Consider the following 23847-nt stretch of genomic DNA (forward strand, 5'->3'; position numbering starts at 1 on the left):
CAATGGGAAGAAGGGGAGTGGAGCCCTGGCTGGGGGCAGGGCTGGAAGGGAGTGAGCTGTCTGACCAGCTACGCCCCAGGGAGAGAAACAAAGGAAAGTGGAATGCCGCCCCTGGCTGGGGGGCAGGGTTGGAAGTGAATTAGTTTCTGTCTGGGAGCATGGAGGAGACAGCCTAGGGAAAGGGGCTGGAATTTAGAGGCCCAGTCTTCCCCATCTCAAGGGGGGCTGAGGCATCCTAGGCCTGCCCTGTAACCAGATTACATCTGTGCTGTGCTGTATACTGTAGAAGCAATAAACACCCTCTATTCTACTGGCTGGTGGAGTCTGTTTGTGCCATTATGGGGGTGCAGGAGACAGGAAAACCCCAATGCGCTGTCACAAATGTATCCTGTGCTCTCAGGCAGAGTGGATGAAGCACCCTGATTAAAATGCCATGGGGCAAAGAAAGGAAGAGGAGGGTTAAGGATTTCTGGGTGGGATGAGGGTTAGGAGAATTGCTGGGGAGAGACAGGCATAGGAGCAGAAGAGCAGGGCAGAAGGCTGAGAGGAATGAAGAAAGGGGAGGGGCAGGAGTAGGGATACAGTTGCAACCCACTGAGAGTTTCCAAGGATTGCCCATCCATTTTTCGAGATAATCTTCCCAGGAAATCTATAATGGCACTCAGTCCACACGTCCAGCTGTCTAGTTTATAGGCTGAACATTATCCTGGATGTCCCATTTTTCTGTATCTCAGAAGTGGGAACCCTAGGTAGCAGGAAGGTAGGAAAGAGGAGGGTTCATATAGGTGGTAGAAGAGGAGCAGGGCGGGGGAAACATAGGCAGGAGCCAGGGAAGAAAAGTTGGGGTGGAGGGAGGGCAAGACAGGGACACAGTGGCAGGAGTAGAGGATGGATGATCAGGAGGTAGGGATACCAACAGACAGGTTATATGAGCAGGAGGTGAGGAGAAGGGGGGAGGATCAGAAGAGGACAGAGAGAGGCTTGAGTGGGGCTATAGGCAGAAGGGTCTATAAGTCTGGAATACACTCCCCTTCAGAACCTGGAAATGAACCCAACAAGTCTTGTTTTCTAGTAAACTGCTTAGAAACCTACTCAGCCTTCTACACTCCTCCTCTATTGATGCACATGGTAATGACCTGTTCTGTGGATCTAAAGATCCCAGCCGCACTGATGACCTTGTTAAGAATCAATATGGCGCATGAAACATTTGTATGTCAATGTTTAATAAATTACATTAAAAAGATCTATGTTAAAATAAAATTAAGGGCAAGTTATATAAATCTAAATTTAAATTAATGTATGCTCCTCATTTTCTGGGTGCCCAACTTGATACATTTAGGCTCTGATTTGCAAAAGTACTGAACATTAACTAGACTTGAAGTCAGTGGTAGCTCTGTTACAAACCCATAAAGTGCTATAAAAATGATCACATACTCTGATGATATAGCCCTAAGCGTCTCCCAAATAAGATAATTAGTTTGAAAGTTATGATTTTCATCTCTCTGAACCTCATCTCCCATTCACACATGAGGAAAACAACATTACCTTGCATCACAGGGCTGTTGTAAAATACATTAAGTCATGTTTGTAAAGAATTAATATGCTGCTTTGAGAAAGTCTAGAAATACCCTGGAGGAAATTAATAATTATGTATTCCGTGCAAGGTTTGGATGGGGTGACATAATGCATGGTCCCACCCATTGAATGTTGATGATCAAAAGTAATATTGAAGAGTTACCCATTCTGTAGATAAAACACATCTTGACTGAGTCAAAGCTTCTGAACAAAAATACATTATGCACAAGGGCATCGAAAGAAGGTTGCAAGAGAAAACCTATCTGTCAATAACCCTACCGTCATTGCAAATGACAACTTTATTTTGTCTACTATAAGCCTTGTCCCTTTGATCTCTTGGAACTAGATTCATTAAAGAACCTGGGTGTTGTGATGCAGTGTCACGGCACTTAGAAAATTGTTGTGACTCACAAAGCAAGATTTAGTCATGCAGACTCTCTATACAATGAATGGGAATGGATAGGTGCCCAATTCAATTCAACCCTATCAAAGGCTTTTTCTCACATCTATTAATAAGAGAATCCGAGCTTTCTTTTGAATCTGGACTGAATACAGCTTTCTAGTTCCCATCTTAAATTAGTTTGAAATCTGTCTACTATATCTTTTAGAGAGCCTGTCAGTGTGTCGATCCATCCATCCATCCATGAGTAGGTTTAAGTACTCCTAAATGGTAAGAGTTAGGACAACCAAATTTGGTATGCAGCTTCCTCTTACCATAACTCAAAGCAAAGTCAGGGTTTGGTTGTGCCAGGACAATGAGATGAGTATATTATGCAATTGTTTCACATCAAACAGAAAGGGAGGGATGTGAGAGCACAGACAGTTATACACATGAATGACCACAGAGGGGCAGCAAGTGCCCCAGCCCTAGGGAGCAGCTGCTGGCTGGAGGCATGGCCCCCACATCCTGGTCTGGTCTGGGGAGCAGCTGTCAGTCACTATGTGACCCTCGCTATCCTGGGAAGGTCCTGGGGGCCAGCCAGTGGGCAGGCTGCATGGCCCCCACCTCCCGGGTCAGCCCTTCGGAGAAGCTGGCAGGAATCCGGTGTCCCCCTCCTCCACCTCCTGACCCCAGGCCAGCCCTGGACCTGGGCAATTCCAGGTAAGTCTTCTAGTATTTAATAAATCCTGTTTGGTCTTTATTAATATAGCTCGTGATATGTGAAGTGGTGTACTCCACAGTGCCTTAGCCAGAATCCTTGTATGCTAACTTAGTAAATAAATTGAGTTGTATAATTAATTAAAATCCAATTCAGCTTTGGAAATGACTTCTGCACAGAGATATTAATTTTTATTCCTTTTGAATATTGTGTTACACCCATGTGTGAGAAGCCTATGAAATTTTCCTTAGGCTAACCATTAAGTATTGTAAAGCTCCTATCTTGAACTAAAGCTTTGCCATTTTCATATCATCAATGGCTATTAAGATGTCTTCTTTTATGGTTGATTGTTCAAGCATAAGTATATCTAAAACAAAATATGTGGAGGATAATTTTGTTTATGTAAAATATACTGACTCTTAATAATGGATTATCTATGGTGTGTATTTTTGATAGGTTGAAAATGCATCATCTAGTTTTTTGGGATGAGTAACCATTTCTTCAGGACATTTCTAATGTTGAGTTGACATAGTTCGTTTACGTTATCTTTAATTTTCATAACAATAGTTTGCTTTACCTTTTCTTATTTGTTTCAGGCTTTACTGTTATTTTTTGTACTAGAGATTTGCTTAAAAACATAAGAATGCCCATACTGGGTCACATCAAAGGTCCATGTAGCCCAGGATCCTATCTGCCAAAAGTGGCCAATATCCAATCCCCAGATGGAGGGAACAAAACATGTAATCCTCACATGATCCCTCTCCTGTCAGCCATTTTCAGACAAACAGAGGCTAGGGACACCATTCCTACTCTTTCTGGCTAATAACAATTGATGGACCTAACCTCCATTAATCTATCTAGCTCTTTTTTGAACCCTGTTAAAGTCCTAGTCTTCACAACATCCTCTGGCAAGAACTTCCAGAGGTTGACTGTGCACTGAGTGAAGAAAAACTTCCTTTTGTTTGTTTTAAACCTGCTGCCTATTAATTTCATTTGATGATCCCTAGTTCTTATAATTGTGGGAATAATTAAATAACTTTTCCTTATTCACTTTTTCCACACCAGTCCTGATTTTATAGACCTCTATCATATCTGCCCTTAGTCTCTTCTTTTCTAAGCTGAAAAGTCCCAGTCTTTTTAATCTTTCTCCATATGGGACCAGTTCCAACTGCTGATCATTTTTTGTTGCCCTTTTCAAAACCTTTTCCTATGCCAATGTATCTTTTTTAGATGAGGTGACCACATCTGTTGCTCTGATTTCAATTATAATCTGTGTATTCATTTTGAATTTCAGAGGGACCTAGTAATAAAGCAACTTTTCATTGCTATTTTAAATAGGTCCTAGGTATACATATGTATGTATGAGAATGGTTTGACCATGTAATAGTGCTTATTTCAGTATACATAGTCAGGAAGATGGTGTTTGCAATCAAAATTAACAAGAATAAAAATCAATATTCACATAAAGGCTATATGGGTAAAAATGAGAAATATCATTCATATAAGACCTCAAATACATTTCAATTCCATTGTCCCTATCTTTGAAAAGTCAGTAGCCTAGATTTGTATCTTTGCTTTGCGTAGGACTCAATGTATGGATATAATTTCCTCATACATATTGGATAGCGTCTAACAGCCTATATTGCTTGTTAAAACACTGTTTTCATTTGAGTGACAGTTAAATCTCCTTTAGGGATAATAAATCTACCATTAGTACCTATAATTTGATCTGATAGGATTACAAGCCTTGTGGATAAGGGGGAAGTGGTAGATGTGGTATACTTAGACTTTAGTAAAGCATTTAATGCAGTTTTGCATGACCTTCTTATAGATAAACTAGGGAAATACAACCTAAAAGGGGTTAGTATAAGGTGGGTGCATAACCATTATCAGAGAGTACTTATGAATGGTTCACAGTTATGCTGGAAGGGAATAACAAGTGGAGTTCCACAAGGATCAATTTTGGGACACGTTCTGTTCAATAACTTCATCTGGTTTGAGCACCAATAGAGAAAAACTAGTGATAAATATGTGAATGATTCTGTGAACAACCCTAGAGCTGACTTCCTCTCTCTGATTTTGACTAGGATATTTTTGCTTTGGGTGGTAGGCTATTTTTTCCCTGCTGTATATTCACTATATATTGTTCCTAACCTGCCTATAGTGGATTTTTAGTTTTTTATTATGGTCCTATTTGAAATGCTTCAGTATGTACTTCATACTAGGCAAGACTGAAAGCATCTGGGAGATTTTAGTTAAAATAGAATTAATTGTATATGTTAAAAATCTTCTTTACATTTGACAAGTTTATTATTATTTTAATCTGACAAGTTTATTATTATTTTAATCTGAAAATTACAAATACTTTGTATTTTGAAATTTAAATTACATTAAATATTAATTTTATATAAATTTACATCATTTAAAAATATGAATATATTTTAAATTTTACAAAATATGAGAATTTCCATTTTTCAGACAAATACTGAATATCTTTCTGTGACGTAGTGGGGGTACCTGGCTGGTTTCTATGCTGCTGGTTCTGGGGGAACCCCCACTGGCTGCCGTGGGTACCACGACCCAGCAAAACAGGATGAGTCACTATGCAAACCAGTGGCCAGACACCCCCCATGGAGAGGAACAAAGGAAGGTGGAATGCTGCCTTGGCTGGGGGGCAGGGCTGGAAGTGAGGGAGTTGGTTGCTGGCTGTCGGAGGGCATGGAGGGGAGCCTAGGAGAAGGGGCTGGAGTTTAGGGGCCCAGTCTCCCCCATCCCAAGGGGGCCTGAGGCATCCTAGCCCAGTTCCTGTGACCAGATTACATCTGTGCTGCGCTGTGCTGGAGGAGCAATAAACCACCCTCAATTCCACTGGCTGGTGCAGTCTGTTTGTGCCATTTCGGGGTGCAGGAGACGGGGAACCCCCAACGCGCCGTCACACTTTCTCTGCAAAAATTCTAAAGAAGCCAAAGGAAGTGAAGTCAATGGACAATTTGCCTGAATAAGGAGTACATGATCTGCCCACTTTTCTCTGACTTATTCAGATCTTTGGGAAAGTCATAAAACAAAGGGAAAATTGATCCTGAGTGACACACATAGCATGGCTTTCAACTTCTAATAGTCCAGAAGGAAATAATATCCCACTATTATAACACTGGAATTCCCCCAATTGCAGGTGTATTATAGTAATAGTCATCAAAATGTTATAATTTCTGAAGAGAGAAAATTAAATACAACATTTTTGTACTGAAAACCTGGTGTTACTAATTACTTTATGCTTATTTATATTGTTCAAGCATTGGATTTGGTTGTCAAAACTTGTATCTTTTAAATATCTAGATTAATTTTTCAGACATGATGTTATTTTCCCCAAAGTGTAGAGAATGGTTTCTTGTTTATTGAAGAATAAAAATGAATTCTGCCTTTGTGGGTTTAGTTGCTATCAAAAGTGTGGGTTATTAGGAGACTGGGAGAAATAGTCCAACCACAGAGGTTTTTTTTCTGCTGAGATATGCCTAATTTTTAAACCAGAATACTATGGGGGCCCACAAATATATTTGAGATCTGGCCTACAAAAAGTGAATCTGTCCCTGGCCATGTATTTTTGTGTGGTCTTGTTGAACTTGCAGTTAATGAACACATGCTCCATCCTGCAAGAGACCACATGCTATGAGCTCCATTTCTATCTCCTTGGACAGAGCCCATAGCTGAATCGACTAAAAAAGTGATGTTGTGTGACAAGCAATGTTCCATATTTTTATCAAAAGAAATCTGCTATTCCAAGTTGGTTCGCTTTCTAAAACACTAGTAAGTAGCACAGTAAATTTGTGCAGGGTTCTTTGTTGACAGCATCAGCAAATCTTGAACAACAGACATTTGGCAGCAATAACTGGACTGTGTCAGGGTTTTTTCATTTGCGTTTGTACAGCACAGAGCTGTGCATCCAGGCACCTCAACAACAAATGCAGAGAATACTATATCAAATTATAATTCAAACCCACTTTACTTTATCATATTTCTGCCAGTGATCTGACTGTTCTATCAAAACCCATGGAAGTTTGGTATGACTAAAATAATGGTCCTTAGAACAGGTTACTTCAGAAATGCACATTTCAGTTGTCATATGTAAAAACAGCTCACAGGAAGAGCAGGTTTAAGTGCTAGGCAGCCACAACAACCATGTTCTAAGATGCCTGAAAGATGACAATATCAGACTGATCCATGTGACAACAAAGTGAGAGAAACAACAGTTGTTGTTTAATGGAAAACATGGGTGTGTTTCTGAGGTCATTTGGGGTTGCCAGTCAGAAACAAGTGAGGCAAAAATTCCTGGAGATCATTAGTGCCTCCAATCACAAAACTACTTATTAAAAGTAAGGACCCACACATCCTTATGCATCCAAATAACTGTCTGCATCGGACTGATAGAGTGGGGCCCACAGCATGGCACAGTATTAATGTCACTGTCATTTAAAATGTGTATAAAATGTATATTAATGAAATGTGTCCTAAGCACCCAGACACAGAAAACAAAACAAAACCCTATTCAATTCAGGTAAGTACTTAAATAAGCATTTCAAATATGTCCATCCTACACTTACTCCAACTAAATAATTTCTCTACTGTTAAATCAAAGAATTCTTTATAATCCTGAAGCCATGTGATCTGTCAGTGATTCAGGAATTCAAGTGTATCCAAAGTAGGTCTTTAATTTGAATAATGCTTGTTGTTTGAAGTAAAAATGGCTAAAAACAAAGAAGGAAACATGTAGGTATGCAATTAAAGATTTCTTATTCAAATTATGCAAATTGCATAGCTTATTCCAAGTCTAGGTCAAAAGAACTTCTTTTGAAATTTGGTGCTGTGTAGACAGCGCCAAATTTCAAAATAAGGCACTATTCTGACAAATCCGTTAACCCTCCTGGGATAAAGGTTACAGGGATGCTGGAATAGTGTGCCCGCTATTTCGGGAAATAGCAGTGGCATAAAGACGCGCTGCAATCTAGATGAACCCTAAGACACATAACTTAAAATGGAATAAATTTCAGTCATAATATAAATAGCCACAATTACATAAAAATTGCTAACATGCTAGTGTAGTCCCAGAAAAAAATAACATAAAAGATTTCTGATTGTAATAAAAAACTTTAGTGAGAAGGAACTGCTGTTTACTTACAATACACTGAATCTCCAAATTAGAACACGACACTTTTTAGATTTCCAATATCTTCTTAAGTTAGTGTGAAAATCCAGACTTTTAGCAAAACTGGTACTGCCTATTACGGAATAGGATCTAGATGGACTATTTTCAAAAATATTACATCCAATTACAGGTGAAAAAAGAGACAATTTTAAAATCAGTTGTTTTTCGACATCATTCCTGGGAGTTTCTTGAATTCTATCACATGGTGGCGCTGTGTCCTAACAAAATATTATCAGAGCAAATGAAACACGCAGCTCCTCCATGATGTGCGCTATCTGGAATGTGCTCAGAGCCAAAGCCTCACAGAAATACTGCGCAACCGATTGAGACAGAGCCCGGATTGACAGAAACGGGATATTTCAAGATTCTGCGTCCGTCCGCCATGGCCCGCCCGCGGCGAGAGGCGCTGGGCGCGGGGCAGCTGCTGCGCTGGGTTCTGCTCCAGGCGGCCTGGGCGGCGGGCGGCGGCCAGCTCCATTATTCCGTGCCGGAGGAAGCCGAGCCCGGCACGCTCGTGGGCCGCCTGGCCCAGGACGTGGGTCTGGAGGTGGCGGAGCTGGTGTCTCGGCGGTTGCGGGCGGTGGCCAAGGGCGGCAGAGACTGTTTCGAGGTAAATGCGCAGAGCGGCGCGTTGCTGGTGAAGTCGCGGCTGGACCGGGAAGAGCTGTGCGGGCCGAGCCCCCGGTGCGCCCTGGACCTGGAGGTGCTAGTGGACAAACCGCTGCGGCTGTTCCCCGTGGAGGTGGAGATACGGGACATCAATGACAACGCCCCGGTTTTCACCCCAGGCACGTACAATCTTTTTATTTTGGAATCCAGACTTCCTGGTTCCCATTTCCCGCTAGAGGGCGCGTCCGACGCAGATATTGGCACAAACTCGCTGCTCAGCTACACACTGAGCCCCAATGAACATTTCATTGTGGAGGAGAAAGCCAGTGACGAGCACAGTAAGACCTTAGTTCTGACATTAAAGAAAGCGCTAGACAGAGAGGAAAGCGATGCACATAAATTAATACTGACAGCCACCGACGGGGGCAAACCGGAGCTGACGGGCACAGCGCAGCTGGTGATCTCGGTGCTGGACGCCAATGACAACGCGCCGGTGTTTAACCAGCCCGTCTATAGGATCCAATTGTTAGAAAATGCGGCTAATGGGACTTTAGTCATTAAACTCAACGCCACGGACTTAGATGAGGGAATTAACAAAGACATTTCATACTCCTTCAGTAATCTCGTGGCTCCGAGTATTAGAAACGTATTTGGCATAGATGGAAATACAGGAGAGATTAGAGTTAAGGGACATTTGGATTTCGAAGAAAGGAAGTTATATGATATTAAAGTTGAAGCAACCGATAAAAGCACCTTCCCCTTGTCCGGACACTGCAAAGTGCTGGTGGAAGTGCTGGACGTGAACGACCACGCCCCCGAGCTGGCGGTGACTTCCCTGTCGCTGCCGGTGCCGGAGGACGCCCCCCCGGGGACAGTGGTGGCTCTCCTGAGCGTCTCGGACCGGGACTCGGGAGACAACGGCAAAGTCAGCTGCTCCATCGGGCCGGGCCTGCCCTTCCGCCTCGTGTCCACCTTTAAGAATTACCACTCGCTGGTGGTGGCGGAGGCGCTGGATCGGGAGCGCGTGGCTGAATACGAGGTCGTGGTGCGGGCCAGGGACCAAGGGGCCCCGCCTCTGTGGGCCAGCAGGCGGCTGGTGGTGCCGCTGTCGGACGTGAACGACAACGCGCCCGCGTTCCCGCAGGCCGTGTACACGGTGTTCGTGCGGGAGAACAACCCGGCCGGGGCCCCTGTGCTGAGCGTGTCGGCCTGGGACCCGGACTTGGGGGCGAACGGGCGGGTGAGCTACTGGGCGGTGGAGAGGCGCGTGGGCGAGCGGCCCCTGTCCAGCTACATCTCGGTGCACTCGGAGAGCGGGCAGGTGTCCGCCCTGCAGCCCCTGGACTACGAGGAGCTGCAGGTGCTGCAGTTCGAGGTGAGCGCGAGGGACGCGGGGCTGCCGGCCTTGTGCGGGAACGTGAGCGTGCAGCTCTTCGTGCTGGATGCCAATGACAACGCGCCCGTGGTGTCCCCGCCTGGGTCCGGGCGCGGCGCGTTGGGGCCCGAGCTGGTGCCGCTGTCGGCCGGCGCCGGGCACGTGGTGGGCAAGGTGCGAGCGGTGGACGCGGATTCCGGCTACAACGCCTGGCTGCGCTACGAGCTGCAGGAGCCGCGGGCGGCGGGGCCTTTCCGCGTGGGTGTGTACAGCGGGGAGATCAGCACGGCGCGGGCCTTGGAGGAGGCGGACGGCCCCAGCCGGAGCCTGGTGATCGTGGTGCGGGACCACGGGGAGCCGGCGCTGTCCGCGACCGCCACCGTGAGCCTGTCGCTGTCGGAGCGTGCCCAGGCGGTGGCCTGGGAGTTGGGGCCGCCGCGTGCGGGGAGCGCAGGGCCGGCGGGCGCCATGAACGTGTCTCTGATGATCGCCATTTGCTCGGTGTCCGGGCTGTTCGTGCTGGTGATTGTCCTGTACGTCGGGCTGTGCTGCCCGGGGGCCCCGGAAGTGACGTGCGGGCCCGGGAAAGGCCCGGGGGCGAGCGCGAGCGAAGCGGGGAGTTGGTCCTATTCGCAACGCCAGAGCCGGCTGGTGTGTGTCGGGGAAGGCACCGTCCGGAGCGACCTGATGGTTTTCAGCCCCGTCTGCCCTCAGTCTTCGGAGAACGGCGAGCACGAGAAACTACAGGTGAGTGCGATGTGACTGTCTGTGGACTGTTTCTAGCGCTGTGCGGGAGGTCGTGCGCTTTGATATCCGTGGGGAATTTCTTTGGTTTGTAGAATAAATCCTTCTTAAAGTTGTTTGTGTAAGGTACACGCTGAACAGGTGTGTAAGGGAAAACATACCGGGCCGGCTGTTTTCCTGTCTTCTAGTCTGTCATCCATTTGCTGTTTCAAAATGTGGATCACCTGGTAAAGTGCGCGAGCGACTGTTTGCATGCGCATAGTATGTGTGTTTGTATAATTCTAATAGTGAGTTGAAATACTAATGAAAGAAGTATTCAGCATGGAGCTCGCTCTGTGAGTTGTGACAGTAAAGATACGGACTTCTCCTTCTACTTCAGTTTTCAGAGGACATGCAGCCGATCTTATTTTTTGTGTGCTGTGTACTAGGAGATGTAAGTAAATGCTTTGCTTCTGTCGAGCTGTGTCTGCTTGGAAAGGTGTAATTTGGTGCGTTAGGTTTAGCATCCTAGGCATGAAATTCCCGACAATGAACGTGGGAAAATGTGAAACAGAGGGAGAGAAACTTCTGGTTGAAGCGTGCAGCGGGCACTTTTACAGGGATATTGTAATGTAGAATTATTTATGTTGACTCTTTCAAGATTGGAATAACTGTAATTAAAATATATGCTGTAAGCAGAAGGATAAATCACGTGCAGTGTTTGGTCATGTGTGATGGCCGTCTCTCATTGGACCAATTAATAGTCTAATCACAATTGGGTGGAATTCTCCAGCAAGATCCCTGTAGCCTTAAAGTGTCCCTTGTCAGAAATACGGCGCTACTCTTTCTCGTGCCCTTAGTTATGGGTCAGGTGACATTTAAAGTATCCTCACTTGGCGTCTGAGTGAACTCCCTCTGAGATTCAGGAGGCAGGTCACGTCTCTCAGAGCTGTTCTTCCTGGCTCTTGGCAGACTTATCTCTACATCAGTTACATTTGGTCCCTGTTCGTTCATGGCTGCGGTTTTCTCCTTAGAGAGGATAAAAGACTAGAGGGAAAAGAGCAGAAGTTTCATGTACGGATGCCCAGGGAGAGCTGGCCCTGCAGCCGTCTTGACGGCACTCAGATGAACTGGGACAGACTGCATGCGGGGAATCCCGTGGCATACCCACCTGGGCGTGCTGCGTTTCTTTTCCGCTCTTGGCATGTGTATTTAAGCTATTTAGAAAATGGGAAGTCGTTTCCTGGAGTGTACAGTGAATATAACAAGGGACACTGACTGCAATTGAATACATGGGCGGCTGGTGCCCTTACGTAAGAAAACATGGTGTTTGTGATTTCATATTCCCCGAGTTATTGAAGTTTAGCGAAGACCCAACACGTGTATGGCTGGATTTTGAATGGGGCTGTTGGTGACACTTTGGATTTATTCGGTTACGTCTCTGGATGAACCATCATTTGGCGAATGAAGAGTTATTGTAGCGCTGCTGGGTCTAGGATATTGGAGAGGACCAATTTATGTTGGTGTGAGAGAGACAAGTCTACACAGAGCTCTTCCTGAGTTTTTCGGAGAGCTGGCTCCCTCACCGACATACATCGGGCCAACAGGTGATATTACCAACTCTCTCATCTTGTCTCACCAACCGGGTTTTAGCGGTGAGATTAAAATAAACGCAGAAGAAGGGATAAGCTTTTTAATGAATTGAAGCGTTCATGTGGCTTCCTCATTACTTCTAATGTGTGATCATGGATGAGGAAGAGTCTATCGACCTTTCTGATCATACTGAGCAGGAAATATAAATTAACATGGGAAAACGAGGGCTGATATAAGGGAATTCCACGCGGCATGCTCTCGGGATGAGTTGCTTTATACATCCTAAACGGAAAACTCCAGTCATCTGAAGAATTGGGCTGTTCCCACGAAACACATGATCCCATTGACACGTTTTGTTAGTCTATAAAGTGCTACCAGACCATCTGTTGTTTTTTCCTGTACAGACTAACTTGGCTACCCCCAGAAGTTGCTTTACAAGGTTTGTTTTAAAAGGTGTATTCTTTGTACGCTATATGTCTTCCCCAAGAAGGCAGAAAAACACAGACATGGCGCATTTCAGTGTTGGTTTCTATTGAAAATGAATTATGTACCTTTCTACTAAGGCAGGCAGTGAGCGGAGAGAGAAAATATCTTCAAACTCCGCCAGACTCTTTAATTTCAGCCTCTCATAGATGATCCCCCAGAGTTAAAATCCAATTCACACTTTACTTAGTTGTGAAACAAATAATGAACATGACGGTCTGGAGACTGGTTGCTAAGTATTAGGATCAAATGACTCCATTGCCGGTGAAGCCTCGTTTACCTTCTTTCTCCCAGTCTTAGGGAAGGTAATGAAAATTTTACTTGACTATTAAGAGAGAAATTCAACACTTATTCACCGCTCACATGTTAATTTTACTCAGACACGCAGATCTAATTTCTGCAGCCTAACTCCAATTCAGCAAGGTACTTAAATATTTGCCTAATTTTACACAAATTAATACATTCGTCAGGTCAATCGGATCACTCCCTTGGAGCACAGCTACCTGATCAAACCCCAAAACCAACACATGAGATAGAGACAGAGGGAAAACCATTGCATAGACACCTTCCACAACTGCACAGTTTGCACTGCACAGAAGTTCAATTAATTAAAAAAAAAACCCTTACCGGTAACTGGACAATTTCTCATGTAACAGAATAACGAGTAAAACAGAAAAATTCTGTGAGCGCTATGAAAGTTTTGCACATATCGAATGAGACACCGCAACAATAGATCGCCAGCGTACATGCAGTCATGCTCTAGCTGAGTATCCTTATCGTTCCACTAGGATTTATTTCATGTATTGAAATTATGAAGACTAGTCTACCTGGGCCAGAAACACACAATAATTAGCTACTAACATGACTATTTCAAGAGAATAAAAAAATCCCCAGTTTCACGGAGAAAATATTAAATTTTAAAGGAAATCGGCAATATCTGCATATACCGGACATTAATAAGAAAACTATTCCTGACGGTAGGAAAGCTACAACCACATTCAGACACATGGTGTCGCTGTTCACCAAAGAAACGTTGTAACTGGAATTAGAATCGAACTCCTCCCTGCAGCGACGGAAAATTACAGCCAGTCACAGTCTGGGATCTGGCTGGAATCCTGTCCGCGGATGTTACAGGCTCCCCCATCTGTTTCTACATATACGGAAAGAGATCGCTTACCGCAAGGTGCCCGCGTCCGCCATGGCCTTTGTGCGGCGAGAGGCGCTGGGCGCCGGGCAGCTGCTGCGCTGGGTTCTGCTCCAGGCGGCCTGGGCGGCGGGCGGCGGCCAGCTCCATTATTCCGTGCCGGAGGAAGCCGAGCCCGGCACGCTCGTGGGCCGCCTGGCCCAGGACGTGGGTCTGGAGGTGGCGGAGCTGGTGTCTCGGCGGTTGCGGGCGGTGGCGAAGGGCGGCAGAGACTGTTTCGAGGTAAATGCGCAGAGCGGCGCGTTGCTGGTGAAGTCGCGGCTGGACCGGGAAGAGCTGTGCGGGCCGAGCCCCCGGTGCGCCCTGGACCTGGAGGTGCTAGTGGACAAACCGCTGCGGCTGTTCCCCGTGGAGGTGGAGATACGGGACATCAATGACAATGCGCCTTCTTTTCCTTTAGCTGAAAAAAATCTATTCATTTTAGAATCCAGACTGCCGGGCTCGCGGTTCCCGCTAGAGGGCGCGTCTGACGCAGATATTGGCACAAACTCGCTGCTCACCTACACACTGAGCCCCAATGAACATTTCAGCCTAGACTTGCAGAAGAATAATGAGCAAAGAAAATCTTTAGTCCTTGTATTAAAGAAACCGCTGGACAGGGAGGAAACCCCCGAGCACCGTTTACTGCTCACGGCCACCGACGGGGGCAAACCGGAGCTGACGGGCACAGCGCAGCTGGTGATCTCGGTGCTGGACGCCAATGACAACGCGCCGGTGTTTAACCAGCCCGTCTATGAAGTGCGTTTGTTAGAAAACGCGGCCAATGGGACATTAGTGATCAAACTGAACGCCACGGATTTAGATGAGGGAATCAATCAAGACATTTCGTATTCATTTAGGAACCCGTTGAGTCCTAATCTTAGGAACATGTTTAGCGTAGATCCAGACACGGGTGAAGTCAGACTCACAGGAGAATTGGACTTTGAAACCGTCAGTTTCTATGAAATTCAAATCGATGCGACAGATAAAAGTGCTTTCCCCTTGACTGGTCATTGCACCCTGGTGCTGGAAGTGCTGGACGTGAACGACCACGCCCCCGAGCTGGCGGTGACTTCCCTGTCGCTGCCGGTGCCGGAGGACGCCCCCCCGGGGACAGTGGTGGCTCTCCTGAGCGTCTCGGACCGGGACTCGGGAGACAACGGCAAAGTCAGCTGCTCCATCGGGCCGGGCCTGCCCTTCCGCCTCGTGTCCACCTTTAAGAATTACCACTCGCTGGTGGTGGCGGAGGCGCTGGATCGGGAGCGCGTGGCTGAATACGAGGTCGTGGTGCGGGCCAGGGACCAAGGGGCCCCGCCTCTGTGGGCCAGCAGGCGGCTGGTGGTGCCGCTGTCGGACGTGAACGACAACGCGCCCGCGTTCCCGCAGGCCGTGTACACGGTGTTCGTGCGGGAGAACAACCCGGCCGGGGCCCCTGTGCTGAGCGTGTCGGCCTGGGACCCGGACTTGGGGGCGAACGGGCGGGTGAGCTACTGGGCGGTGGAGAGGCGCGTGGGCGAGCGGCCCCTGTCCAGCTACATCTCGGTGCACTCGGAGAGCGGGCAGGTGTCCGCCCTGCAGCCCCTGGACTACGAGGAGCTGCAGGTGCTGCAGTTCGAGGTGAGCGCGAGGGACGCGGGGCTGCCGGCCTTGTGCGGGAACGTGAGCGTGCAGCTCTTCGTGCTGGATGCCAATGACAACGCGCCCGTGGTGTCCCCGCCTGGGTCCGGGCGCGGCGCGTTGGGGCCCGAGCTGGTGCCGCTGTCGGCCGGCGCCGGGCACGTGGTGGGCAAGGTGCGAGCGGTGGACGCGGATTCCGGCTACAACGCCTGGCTGCGCTACGAGCTGCAGGAGCCGCGGGCGGCGGGGCCTTTCCGCGTGGGTGTGTACAGCGGGGAGATCAGCACGGCGCGGGCCTTGGAGGAGGCGGACGGCCCCAGCCGGAGCCTGGTGATCGTGGTGCGGGACCACGGGGAGCCGGCGCTGTCCGCGACCGCCACCGTGAGCCTGTCGCTGTCGGAGCGTGCCCAGGCGGTGGCCTGGGAGTCGGGGCCGCCGCGTGCGGGGAGCGCAGGGCCGGCGGGCGCCATGAACGTGTCTCTGATGATCGCCATTTGCTCGGTGTCCGGGCTGTTCGTGCTGGTGATTGTCCTGTACGTCGGGCTGCGCTGCCCGGGGGCCCCGGAAGTGACGTGCGGGCCCGGGAAAGGCCCGGGGGCGAGCGCGAGCGAAGCGGGGAGTTGGTCCTATTCGCAGCGCCAGAGCCGGCTGGTGTGTGTCGGGGAAGGCACCGTCCGGAGCGACCTGATGGTTTTCAGCCCCGTCTGCCCGAGCGGCGCGGAGAAAGAGAAGATGCAACAGGAGATGGCGCCCAGTCAACGCGGCACGGTTCGTTAAATGTTATTTCCCTTCACAATGTATTGTGCCCAGGTCTCACTGAGGAGGATCCATGTTTTAAGTAGTTTGTAGCAATTCCTAAGGAGTTATGTTTGTGTAAAATAGTTTTGTTACCGCCGAATAATTAATCTTTAAGCGATTCAGCTTTGCAAAAGAGAATATTTCAAGTCGCCATGCTGAAACGCAAGTGATTTTTAGTAGCTTTGCAATGTAATTCGAAATGTATCGTTTAGAATGGATTCAGGCCAAGGGATGGAATAATGTACCTGCACTTTTACAGTGGTATCTGGATCTCTGCGCTTTTTAAGAGTAGAGCTAGCTTCTAATTCCATTGGAAACAAAAGAAAGACATAGCCATGAACTGATGGTAGTAGCCGTGTTCTTTACCTGGGGAGCGTTCCGCCAAGAATTACTTCCTGTAGTCTTTCTTGTTAGAGATGGTTTGGTAGATGACTGTTGTCTGACAGTTTCTATGGATGATGGTGGCACCATGAAGGGCAGCCACTGCAGTGGTTTCATGGCTTCTGGATCCTTCTGGAGAAGTCGGAACATTTTAAAACATTAGGGTGAGAGAGAGGGGCTGCATACGGCCAATACAATAGTTGATTCCCACCGAAAACCCCTTGGCTGCATCTACATTGGCATGATTTTCCGGAAATGCTTTTAATGGAAAAGTTTTTCGTTAAAAGCATTTTCGGAACAGAGAGTCTAGATTGGCACGGATGCTTTTCCGCAAAAGCACTTTTTGTGGAAAAGCATCCATGTCAGTTTAGACGCGCTTTTCCGCAAAAAAGCCCCGATCACCTTTTTGGCAATCGGGGCTTTTTTGTGGAAAACAAATCTGAGCTGTCTACAATGGCCCTTTTGCGCAACAGTTTTTCGCAAAAAGGACTTTTGCCCAAACGGGAGCGTCAAAGCTTTTCCGCAAGAAGCTCTGATTTCTTACAGTAGGAAGTCAGTGCTTTTGTGGAAATTCAAGCGGCCAGTGTAGACAGCTGGCAAGCTTTTCCGGAAAAGCGGCTGATTTTCTGGAAAAACTGGTCAGTCTAGACACAGACCTTGTGAATGAGTCCTGAGCCTTCAGAATTGTTTTGAAGGGGGACATGACTTGTGAACAATCTAGGTGCTAGCTCTGAATGACTCCTCACTATGCCAATTATCTGTAATTGTGCCCTTCTTTTTGTGGGGGGAATTGAAAACCAGAGAAGGAAGTGAATTTATCTTCCTGATTGCCAGTGTTGTGTCTTACCTAAAGCAGCATCTTTCCGGTGATTCCACTTGTCTGTTACAATTTTTCTTCTGCTCATTACCTCTTCTTGTTTGTTGTATTTTCAATGCGATTCCGAAGTGTTTTAAAAAAACTGTTGAGTTCTTTTCTTTTCTTTTCTTTTCTTTTCTTTTCTTTTCTTTTCTTTTCTTTTCTTTTCTTTTCTTTTCTTTTCTTTTCTTTTCTTTTCTTTTCTTTTCTTTTCTTTTCTTTTTGACTAACAACCTAAAGCCTTTTGGTATATGAAATCTCCTACAAAACTAAAGGGAATTTAGTCAAGGATCCAAATTAATGTAATTACATAACCAGATTTTTAAAATTTTGTGTGTTTAATATATTATTCATTGCTGTCAGGATACTAGTGGAAACATATTAGTGAGGAATACCTAAGTGTATCTGTCTATGCATTTGTGTGTCTGTCAGTCCATGAATTCATCTGTTCATCTAAGTCCTTTTGTTCAAAAACTCCTCCTAAATGGTAAGAGTGAGGACCACCAAATTTGGTATTCAACTTCCTGGTTGTGCCAGTACAAGGGGATGTGCCTGGAATTATATTGGTTCTCATAAAATGGAAAGGGAGGAGTCTAGTTGGAGGAACACATCTACTGTAGAATGACCACAAGGGAATCGGGGGACCAGAGTGTGACGTAGTGGGGGTACTTGCTGGGCTGTGGTGACCTCTGCTGTCTGGAGCAAGACCCAGCAGGGAAAACCTCATTATGCAAAGGTGACTCAAAAACCTGTCTGACCTGCGGCCCCCCATGGGGAGAAACAAAGGGAGGTGGAATGCTGCCCTGGCTGTGGGCAGGGCTGGAAGAGGGGGAGTTAGTTCCTGGCTGGAAGGCAGGGAAGAAGGAGCTGGGGAGGGGGGCTGGGACTCCCCTATATCAAGGGGGGCACTGAGGCCTCTTAGCCCCAGTTCCTGTAACCAGATTACATCTGGGCTGCGCTGTGCTGGAGGAACAATAAACAACCTCCATTCTTCTGGCTGGTGAAGTCTGTTCATGCCATTTCGGGGTGCAGGAGATGGGAAAATCCCAACGCGTCGTCACACAGAGATGGGCACCAGGACATCTACAACCCCATTGGCCAGCAGCGGGCAGGGGTGTAGAAAAGGACAGCTAGCTACTGTATTTCAGACAGTTTGTGTGTATCTGTCTGTTTCCTTGCCAGGGAGACATGCACTCTTCCCCTGGCTGTGCCTGCTGTAAGCCATGGACAGGCACTTCTCACCTGACCCAAGCTGCTGTGTGAGGGCTGGGGTTGTTCTCTCTCACAGGCACAACCTGCATTCTGAACCGCTGATCCCCAGCTCTGCCCCAGAACAGTGATTTAAAAGAAGGGAAACAAAATGTATTTGAGTTAAGGACCTGATCAACACCAGGTAAATCTAGTAGCTTTATATATTGTCTTGCCTCTGGTTCTAGTATCATAGCATAGTCTAAAGAATACTTTCCCCCCAGGGGTATGTTTTACCATTTTATTAGATACTTCCCAAAAATTATTATAAATACTGAAAATAATTTAGAAACATCTATAGGAAAATTGCCATAATATTTGTGTTCTTAAGGATCTTTTCCAGTTGCCTATAATTCTACTTAATCCTGTTAACTGAATTGCAGGTTTTGTCTCCAAAGAAAGCAGTGTTTAAGAGAGTACAAATTAATTGTATATAAGTAGCAAAAAGTAAAATGTATTATTTTCCTTCTAAAATATTACATTTAAGACTATAAGAACGGCCATACTGGGTCAGACCAAAGGTCCATCCAGCCCAGTATCCTGTCTGCCAACAGTGGCCAATGACAGATGGCCCAGAGGGAGTGAACCAAATAGGTAATGATCAAGCCATCACTCTCTTGCCACCCATCTCCACCCTCTGACAAACAGAGGCCGGGGACACCATTCCTTACCCACCCTGGCAAACAACTGAAAACAACTCCAGTGCCTAAATAAGAGGCCTGTAAAAACTTTAAACTTGAGGAGGGTGGTCAGATTTTCTTTTCAGTGATCTGTTGAAGCGGTTTTGAGAGGTAACACCTTGGGGAATACAGCGGTGGCTTTCTTTTGAGTGATCGCCTGATGTTCTGCAGGGATTCTGCATTTGTGTACATGTACCGGATGCATTCTGTTTTAGTATCTGGTATCACTCATGTTCTACTGACTATATGAGTGTGTAAAAAAGATACACACAACTTCACATTCATTATGCAAAGGTTTATGTAATGTGACCTACGAAAAATGTGTGCCGATAAAGATCGGGCTGTGAAGGAGCACTGCCTATTCCCATGTGAACTTTGAAGCAAGGTACATGATGACCGTGTGGCCATACCTGGTTATATATGTTCAATTAACCTGGGTATTGTGTGAGGCAGGGTCCAGAAAAATCCTGGATTTACAGAACGCATATACTGTACAGGCCAAGGCATTTCATTTCTGCCTACAAGACAATGGGCATTATTTGTTTTATCACGTGTATATTTGAAAAATGTAGGAAATTCTATTAAAACAACGTTGAAGAAGAGTAAATTGCAAAAGGAAGCTTCAGAAGTCAGGAAATGTTAAGTTTCACGTTTCCTATATACCAATAACTGTCTTCATGCACGTGCATTCAAACACAGTATTTAGTTACATAATTAGATTGGTTTCTTCTCTAATTGAAAAGGTTGCGAAGTGGATGAGGAAGAGAAATCACGAAGAAATCGGCTTCGCGCTTTGTGGAGAATACTAATCTGCCGATAAGGCAAAGGGCAACCCGTAACATAAGAATAAAAAGTGTTCAACAGCCCCCATTACTCACTGAACTCCATGGATCCCCTGCACCGATGTAAACGCAAGGGCAAGGCACAATGTAAGTAATTTAAGCTCCCCAAATAAAACAGTGCTTAGAATTTCAACCTGAGCGAGGTAGTTAGAAGAAACCCGCCCAAACCAGCCACCGATGTCATAAAGTAATAATGAAACGCCATACCAGAGTGCTCACGCAGGAGAAGAGTTTGGTATTTCCTGATGTTTGAAATCTTCCCTCTCAAACCGCTACGTGCTTTCACCGCTGTGGGCGTGTGTCGGAGTCGGAGATACCCAGAGCTGTGTGTCTGCGTAACAGAGGCAGAGATATTCAGGAGCAGGCGCCTGTGTCCAGGGGAGAACATCAGGAAGTAACGCAGGATCCAGCGGTGAAATAATCAGTGATGATAAAATATTTAACTCCTCTGGCAGGTGAGAAACCGGTGATTCAGCTACAGGGGCAAGTTTAGACCATTTCTGTGTGTCGCCACGTAGGACCTCCGTTCATGACCACGGAAGGACGTACCAGGATCGGCCGGACACTTCTCTGATAGCTCGGCGGGCCAAGCGCGAGGCGGAGGATGCGGAGATAAACCAACCCCCGGATGCCAGAGGACACGGCTTGGAAAATATTCGCTTCGCAAAGGTCTGAGGCACACGGTGTCGCTGTCGGCTCAGAAGACATTTAAACAGGACGAACACAGCTCCTCCCTCAGAAGCCCTGAGAATCCCGCCTCTTAGCGCGTCTGCCGAGCTCCCGGATATAACGGGACTGGCTTCACTGAAACTGTTCTGAGACCCTCACAGTGGACTCCTCGTTCGCTCCGTGACAACGCTGATTTCTGACCAGACCGCCATGGCCGGTCCGCGGCGAGAGGCGCTGGGCGCGGGGCAGCTGCTGCGCTGGGTTCTGCTCCAGGCGGCCTGGGCGGCGGGCGGCGGCCAGCTCCATTATTCCGTGCCGGAGGAAGCCGAGCCCGGCACGCTCGTGGGTCGCCTGGCCCAGGACGTGGGTCTGGAGGTGGCGGAGCTGGTGTCTCGGCGGTTGCGGGCGGTGGCCAAGGGCGGCAGAGACTGTTTCGAGGTAAATGCGCAGAGAGGCGCGTTGCTGGTGAAGTCGCGGCTGGACCGGGAAGAGCTGTGCGGGCCGAGCCCCCGGTGCGCCCTGGACCTGGAGGTGCTAGTGGACAAACCGCTGCGGCTGTTCCCCGTGGAGGTGGAGATACGGGACATCAATGACAACGCCCCGGCGTTCCGTGTAGATGAGCAATTTTTGATCATTGCTGAATCGAGACCTCCCGACTCGCGGTTCCCGCTAGAGGGCGCGTCTGACGCAGATATTGGCACAAACTCGCTGCTCAGCTACACACTGAGCCCCAATGAACATTTCAGCCTAGACTTGCAGAGGAATGACGGGCACACTGAATCTTTAGTGCTGGTGTTAAAGAAACCCCTGGACAGGGAGGAAACCCCCGAGCACCGTTTACTGCTCACGGCCACCGACGGCGGCAAGCCGGAGCTGATGGGCACAGCGCAGCTGGTGATCTCGGTGCGGGACGTGAATGACAACGCGCCGGTGTTTAACCAGCCCGTCTATAAAATCCAACTGCTAGAAAATGCAGCTAATGGGACGTTGGTAATTAAACTCAATGCCACAGACATCGATGAAGGAAGTAATAAAGAAATCATATATTCGATACGCAGCCTTGGAACTCCCAGAGAAAGAGCCGCGTTTCGCCTCTCTCCAGAAACAGGGGAAATCAGTGTGAACAGAGAATTGGACTTCGAAGACATAAATTTATATGAAATTTGGGTTCAGGCTACGGATAAAGGGAATCCCCCACTGGCGGGACACTGCAAAGTGCTGGTGGAAGTGCTGGACGTGAACGACCACGCCCCCGAGCTGGCGGTGACTTCCCTGTCGCTGCCGGTGCCGGAGGACGCCCCCCCGGGGACAGTGGTGGCTCTCCTGAGCGTCTCGGACCGGGACTCGGGAGACAACGGCAAAGTCAGCTGCTCCATCGGGCCGGGCCTGCCCTTCCGCCTCGTGTCCACCTTTAAGAATTACCACTCGCTGGTGGTGGCGGAGGCGCTGGATCGGGAGCGCGTGGCTGAATACGAGGTCGTGGTGCGGGCCAGGGACCAAGGGGCCCCGCCTCTGTGGGCCAGCAGGCGGCTGGTGGTGCCGCTGTCGGACGTGAACGACAACGCGCCCGCGTTCCCGCAGGCCGTGTACACGGTGTTCGTGCGGGAGAACAACCCGGCCGGGGCCCCTGTGCTGAGCGTGTCGGCCTGGGACCCGGACTTGGGGGCGAACGGGCGGGTGAGCTACTGGGCGGTGGAGAGGCGCGTGGGCGAGCGGCCCCTGTCCAGCTACATCTCGGTGCACTCGGAGAGCGGGCAGGTGTCCGCCCTGCAGCCCCTGGACTACGAGGAGCTGCAGGTGCTGCAGTTCGAGGTGAGCGCGAGGGACGCGGGGCTGCCGGCCTTGTGCGGGAACGTGAGCGTGCAGCTCTTCGTGCTGGATGCCAATGACAACGCGCCCGTGGTGTCCCCGCCTGGGTCCGGGCGCGGCGCGTTGGGGCCCGAGCTGGTGCCGCTGTCGGCCGGCGCCGGGCACGTGGTGGGCAAGGTGCGAGCGGTGGACGCGGATTCCGGCTACAACGCCTGGCTGCGCTACGAGCTGCAGGAGCCGCGGGCGGCGGGGCCTTTCCGCGTGGGTGTGTACAGCGGGGAGATCAGCACGGCGCGGGCCTTGGAGGAGGCGGACGGCCCCAGCCGGAGCCTGGTGATCGTGGTGCGGGACCACGGGGAGCCGGCGCTGTCCGCGACCGCCACCGTGAGCCTGTCGCTGGTGGAGCGTGCCCAGGCGGTGGCCTGGGAGTCGGGGCCGCCGCGTGCGGGGAGCGCAGGGCCGGCGGGCGCCATGAACGTGTCTCTGATGATCGCCATTTGCTCGGTGTCCGGGCTATTCGTGCTGGTGATTGTCCTGTACGTCGGGCTGCGCTGCCCGGGGGCCCCGGAAGTGACGTGCGGGCCCGGGAAAGGCCCGGGGGTGAGCGCGAGCGAAGCGGGGAGTTGGTCCTATTCGCAGCGCCAGAGCCGGCTGGTGTGTGTCGGGGAAGGCACCGTCCGGAGCGACCTGATGGTTTTCAGCCCGGTCTGCCCTCAGTCTTCGGAGAATGGCGAGTCAGGGAACGGGAAAGTGCTGACAGCAAATGCATCTGGAATGGTGAGTCGTTGGAATCAGTCTTGAGAAGTACGAGGGAGGTTTATTAATTCATTTACCATTTGAATATTTTCTCGTGTTGCTTCAGTCCCTCGTGTTGGGTGGGATTCAAAAAGGCAATGGTCTAAATTGTCTTTTTGGTATGAGATGAAGGGAGGGAGTCACACGAAGCATGACTGACGTAGGGAATTATCCCAGTAAACGTTATGAATAGGTTCTTCGGGGGCATGACTCTTAAATGTAGCTCTTTAATATGTAATATTGAAATCTATTATTGATTCTATGGTCATGAATTGATACATATTTTGTGATGGAAAAAAATGAGGGTTCCC

At 48.5% G+C, this 23847-nt stretch overlaps 1 protein-coding gene across 8 annotated transcripts in view; it reads left to right on the forward strand.

Moving 5' to 3' along the window:
* The window catches only part of LOC102444260 (protocadherin alpha-C2), a 178581-nt gene that overhangs the window by 46365 nt on the left and 108369 nt on the right, over positions 1 to 23847 (forward strand). Inside the window, exon 1 of one of the 8 annotated variants that reach the window (XM_075900040.2) lies at positions 7711 to 10606. The exons of 5 other annotated variants lie outside the window; for them this stretch is intronic. In XM_075900040.2, the coding sequence (XP_075756155.2) occupies positions 8156 to 10606 (2451 nt within the window). In that variant the 5' untranslated portion in view covers positions 7711 to 8155. Of the gene's footprint in view, positions 1 to 7710; positions 10607 to 10697; positions 16227 to 19266; positions 23519 to 23847 lie in introns of those variants that run through there. 2 more of the 8 variants (XM_006135097.5, XM_006135096.5) reach the window with 2 other exon arrangements.

Source organism: Pelodiscus sinensis, chromosome 16 (assembly GCF_052426305.1).
Source record: "Pelodiscus sinensis isolate ZL-2025 chromosome 16, ASM5242630v1, whole genome shotgun sequence".
NCBI classification, from domain to species: domain Eukaryota; kingdom Metazoa; phylum Chordata; order Testudines; family Trionychidae; genus Pelodiscus; species Pelodiscus sinensis.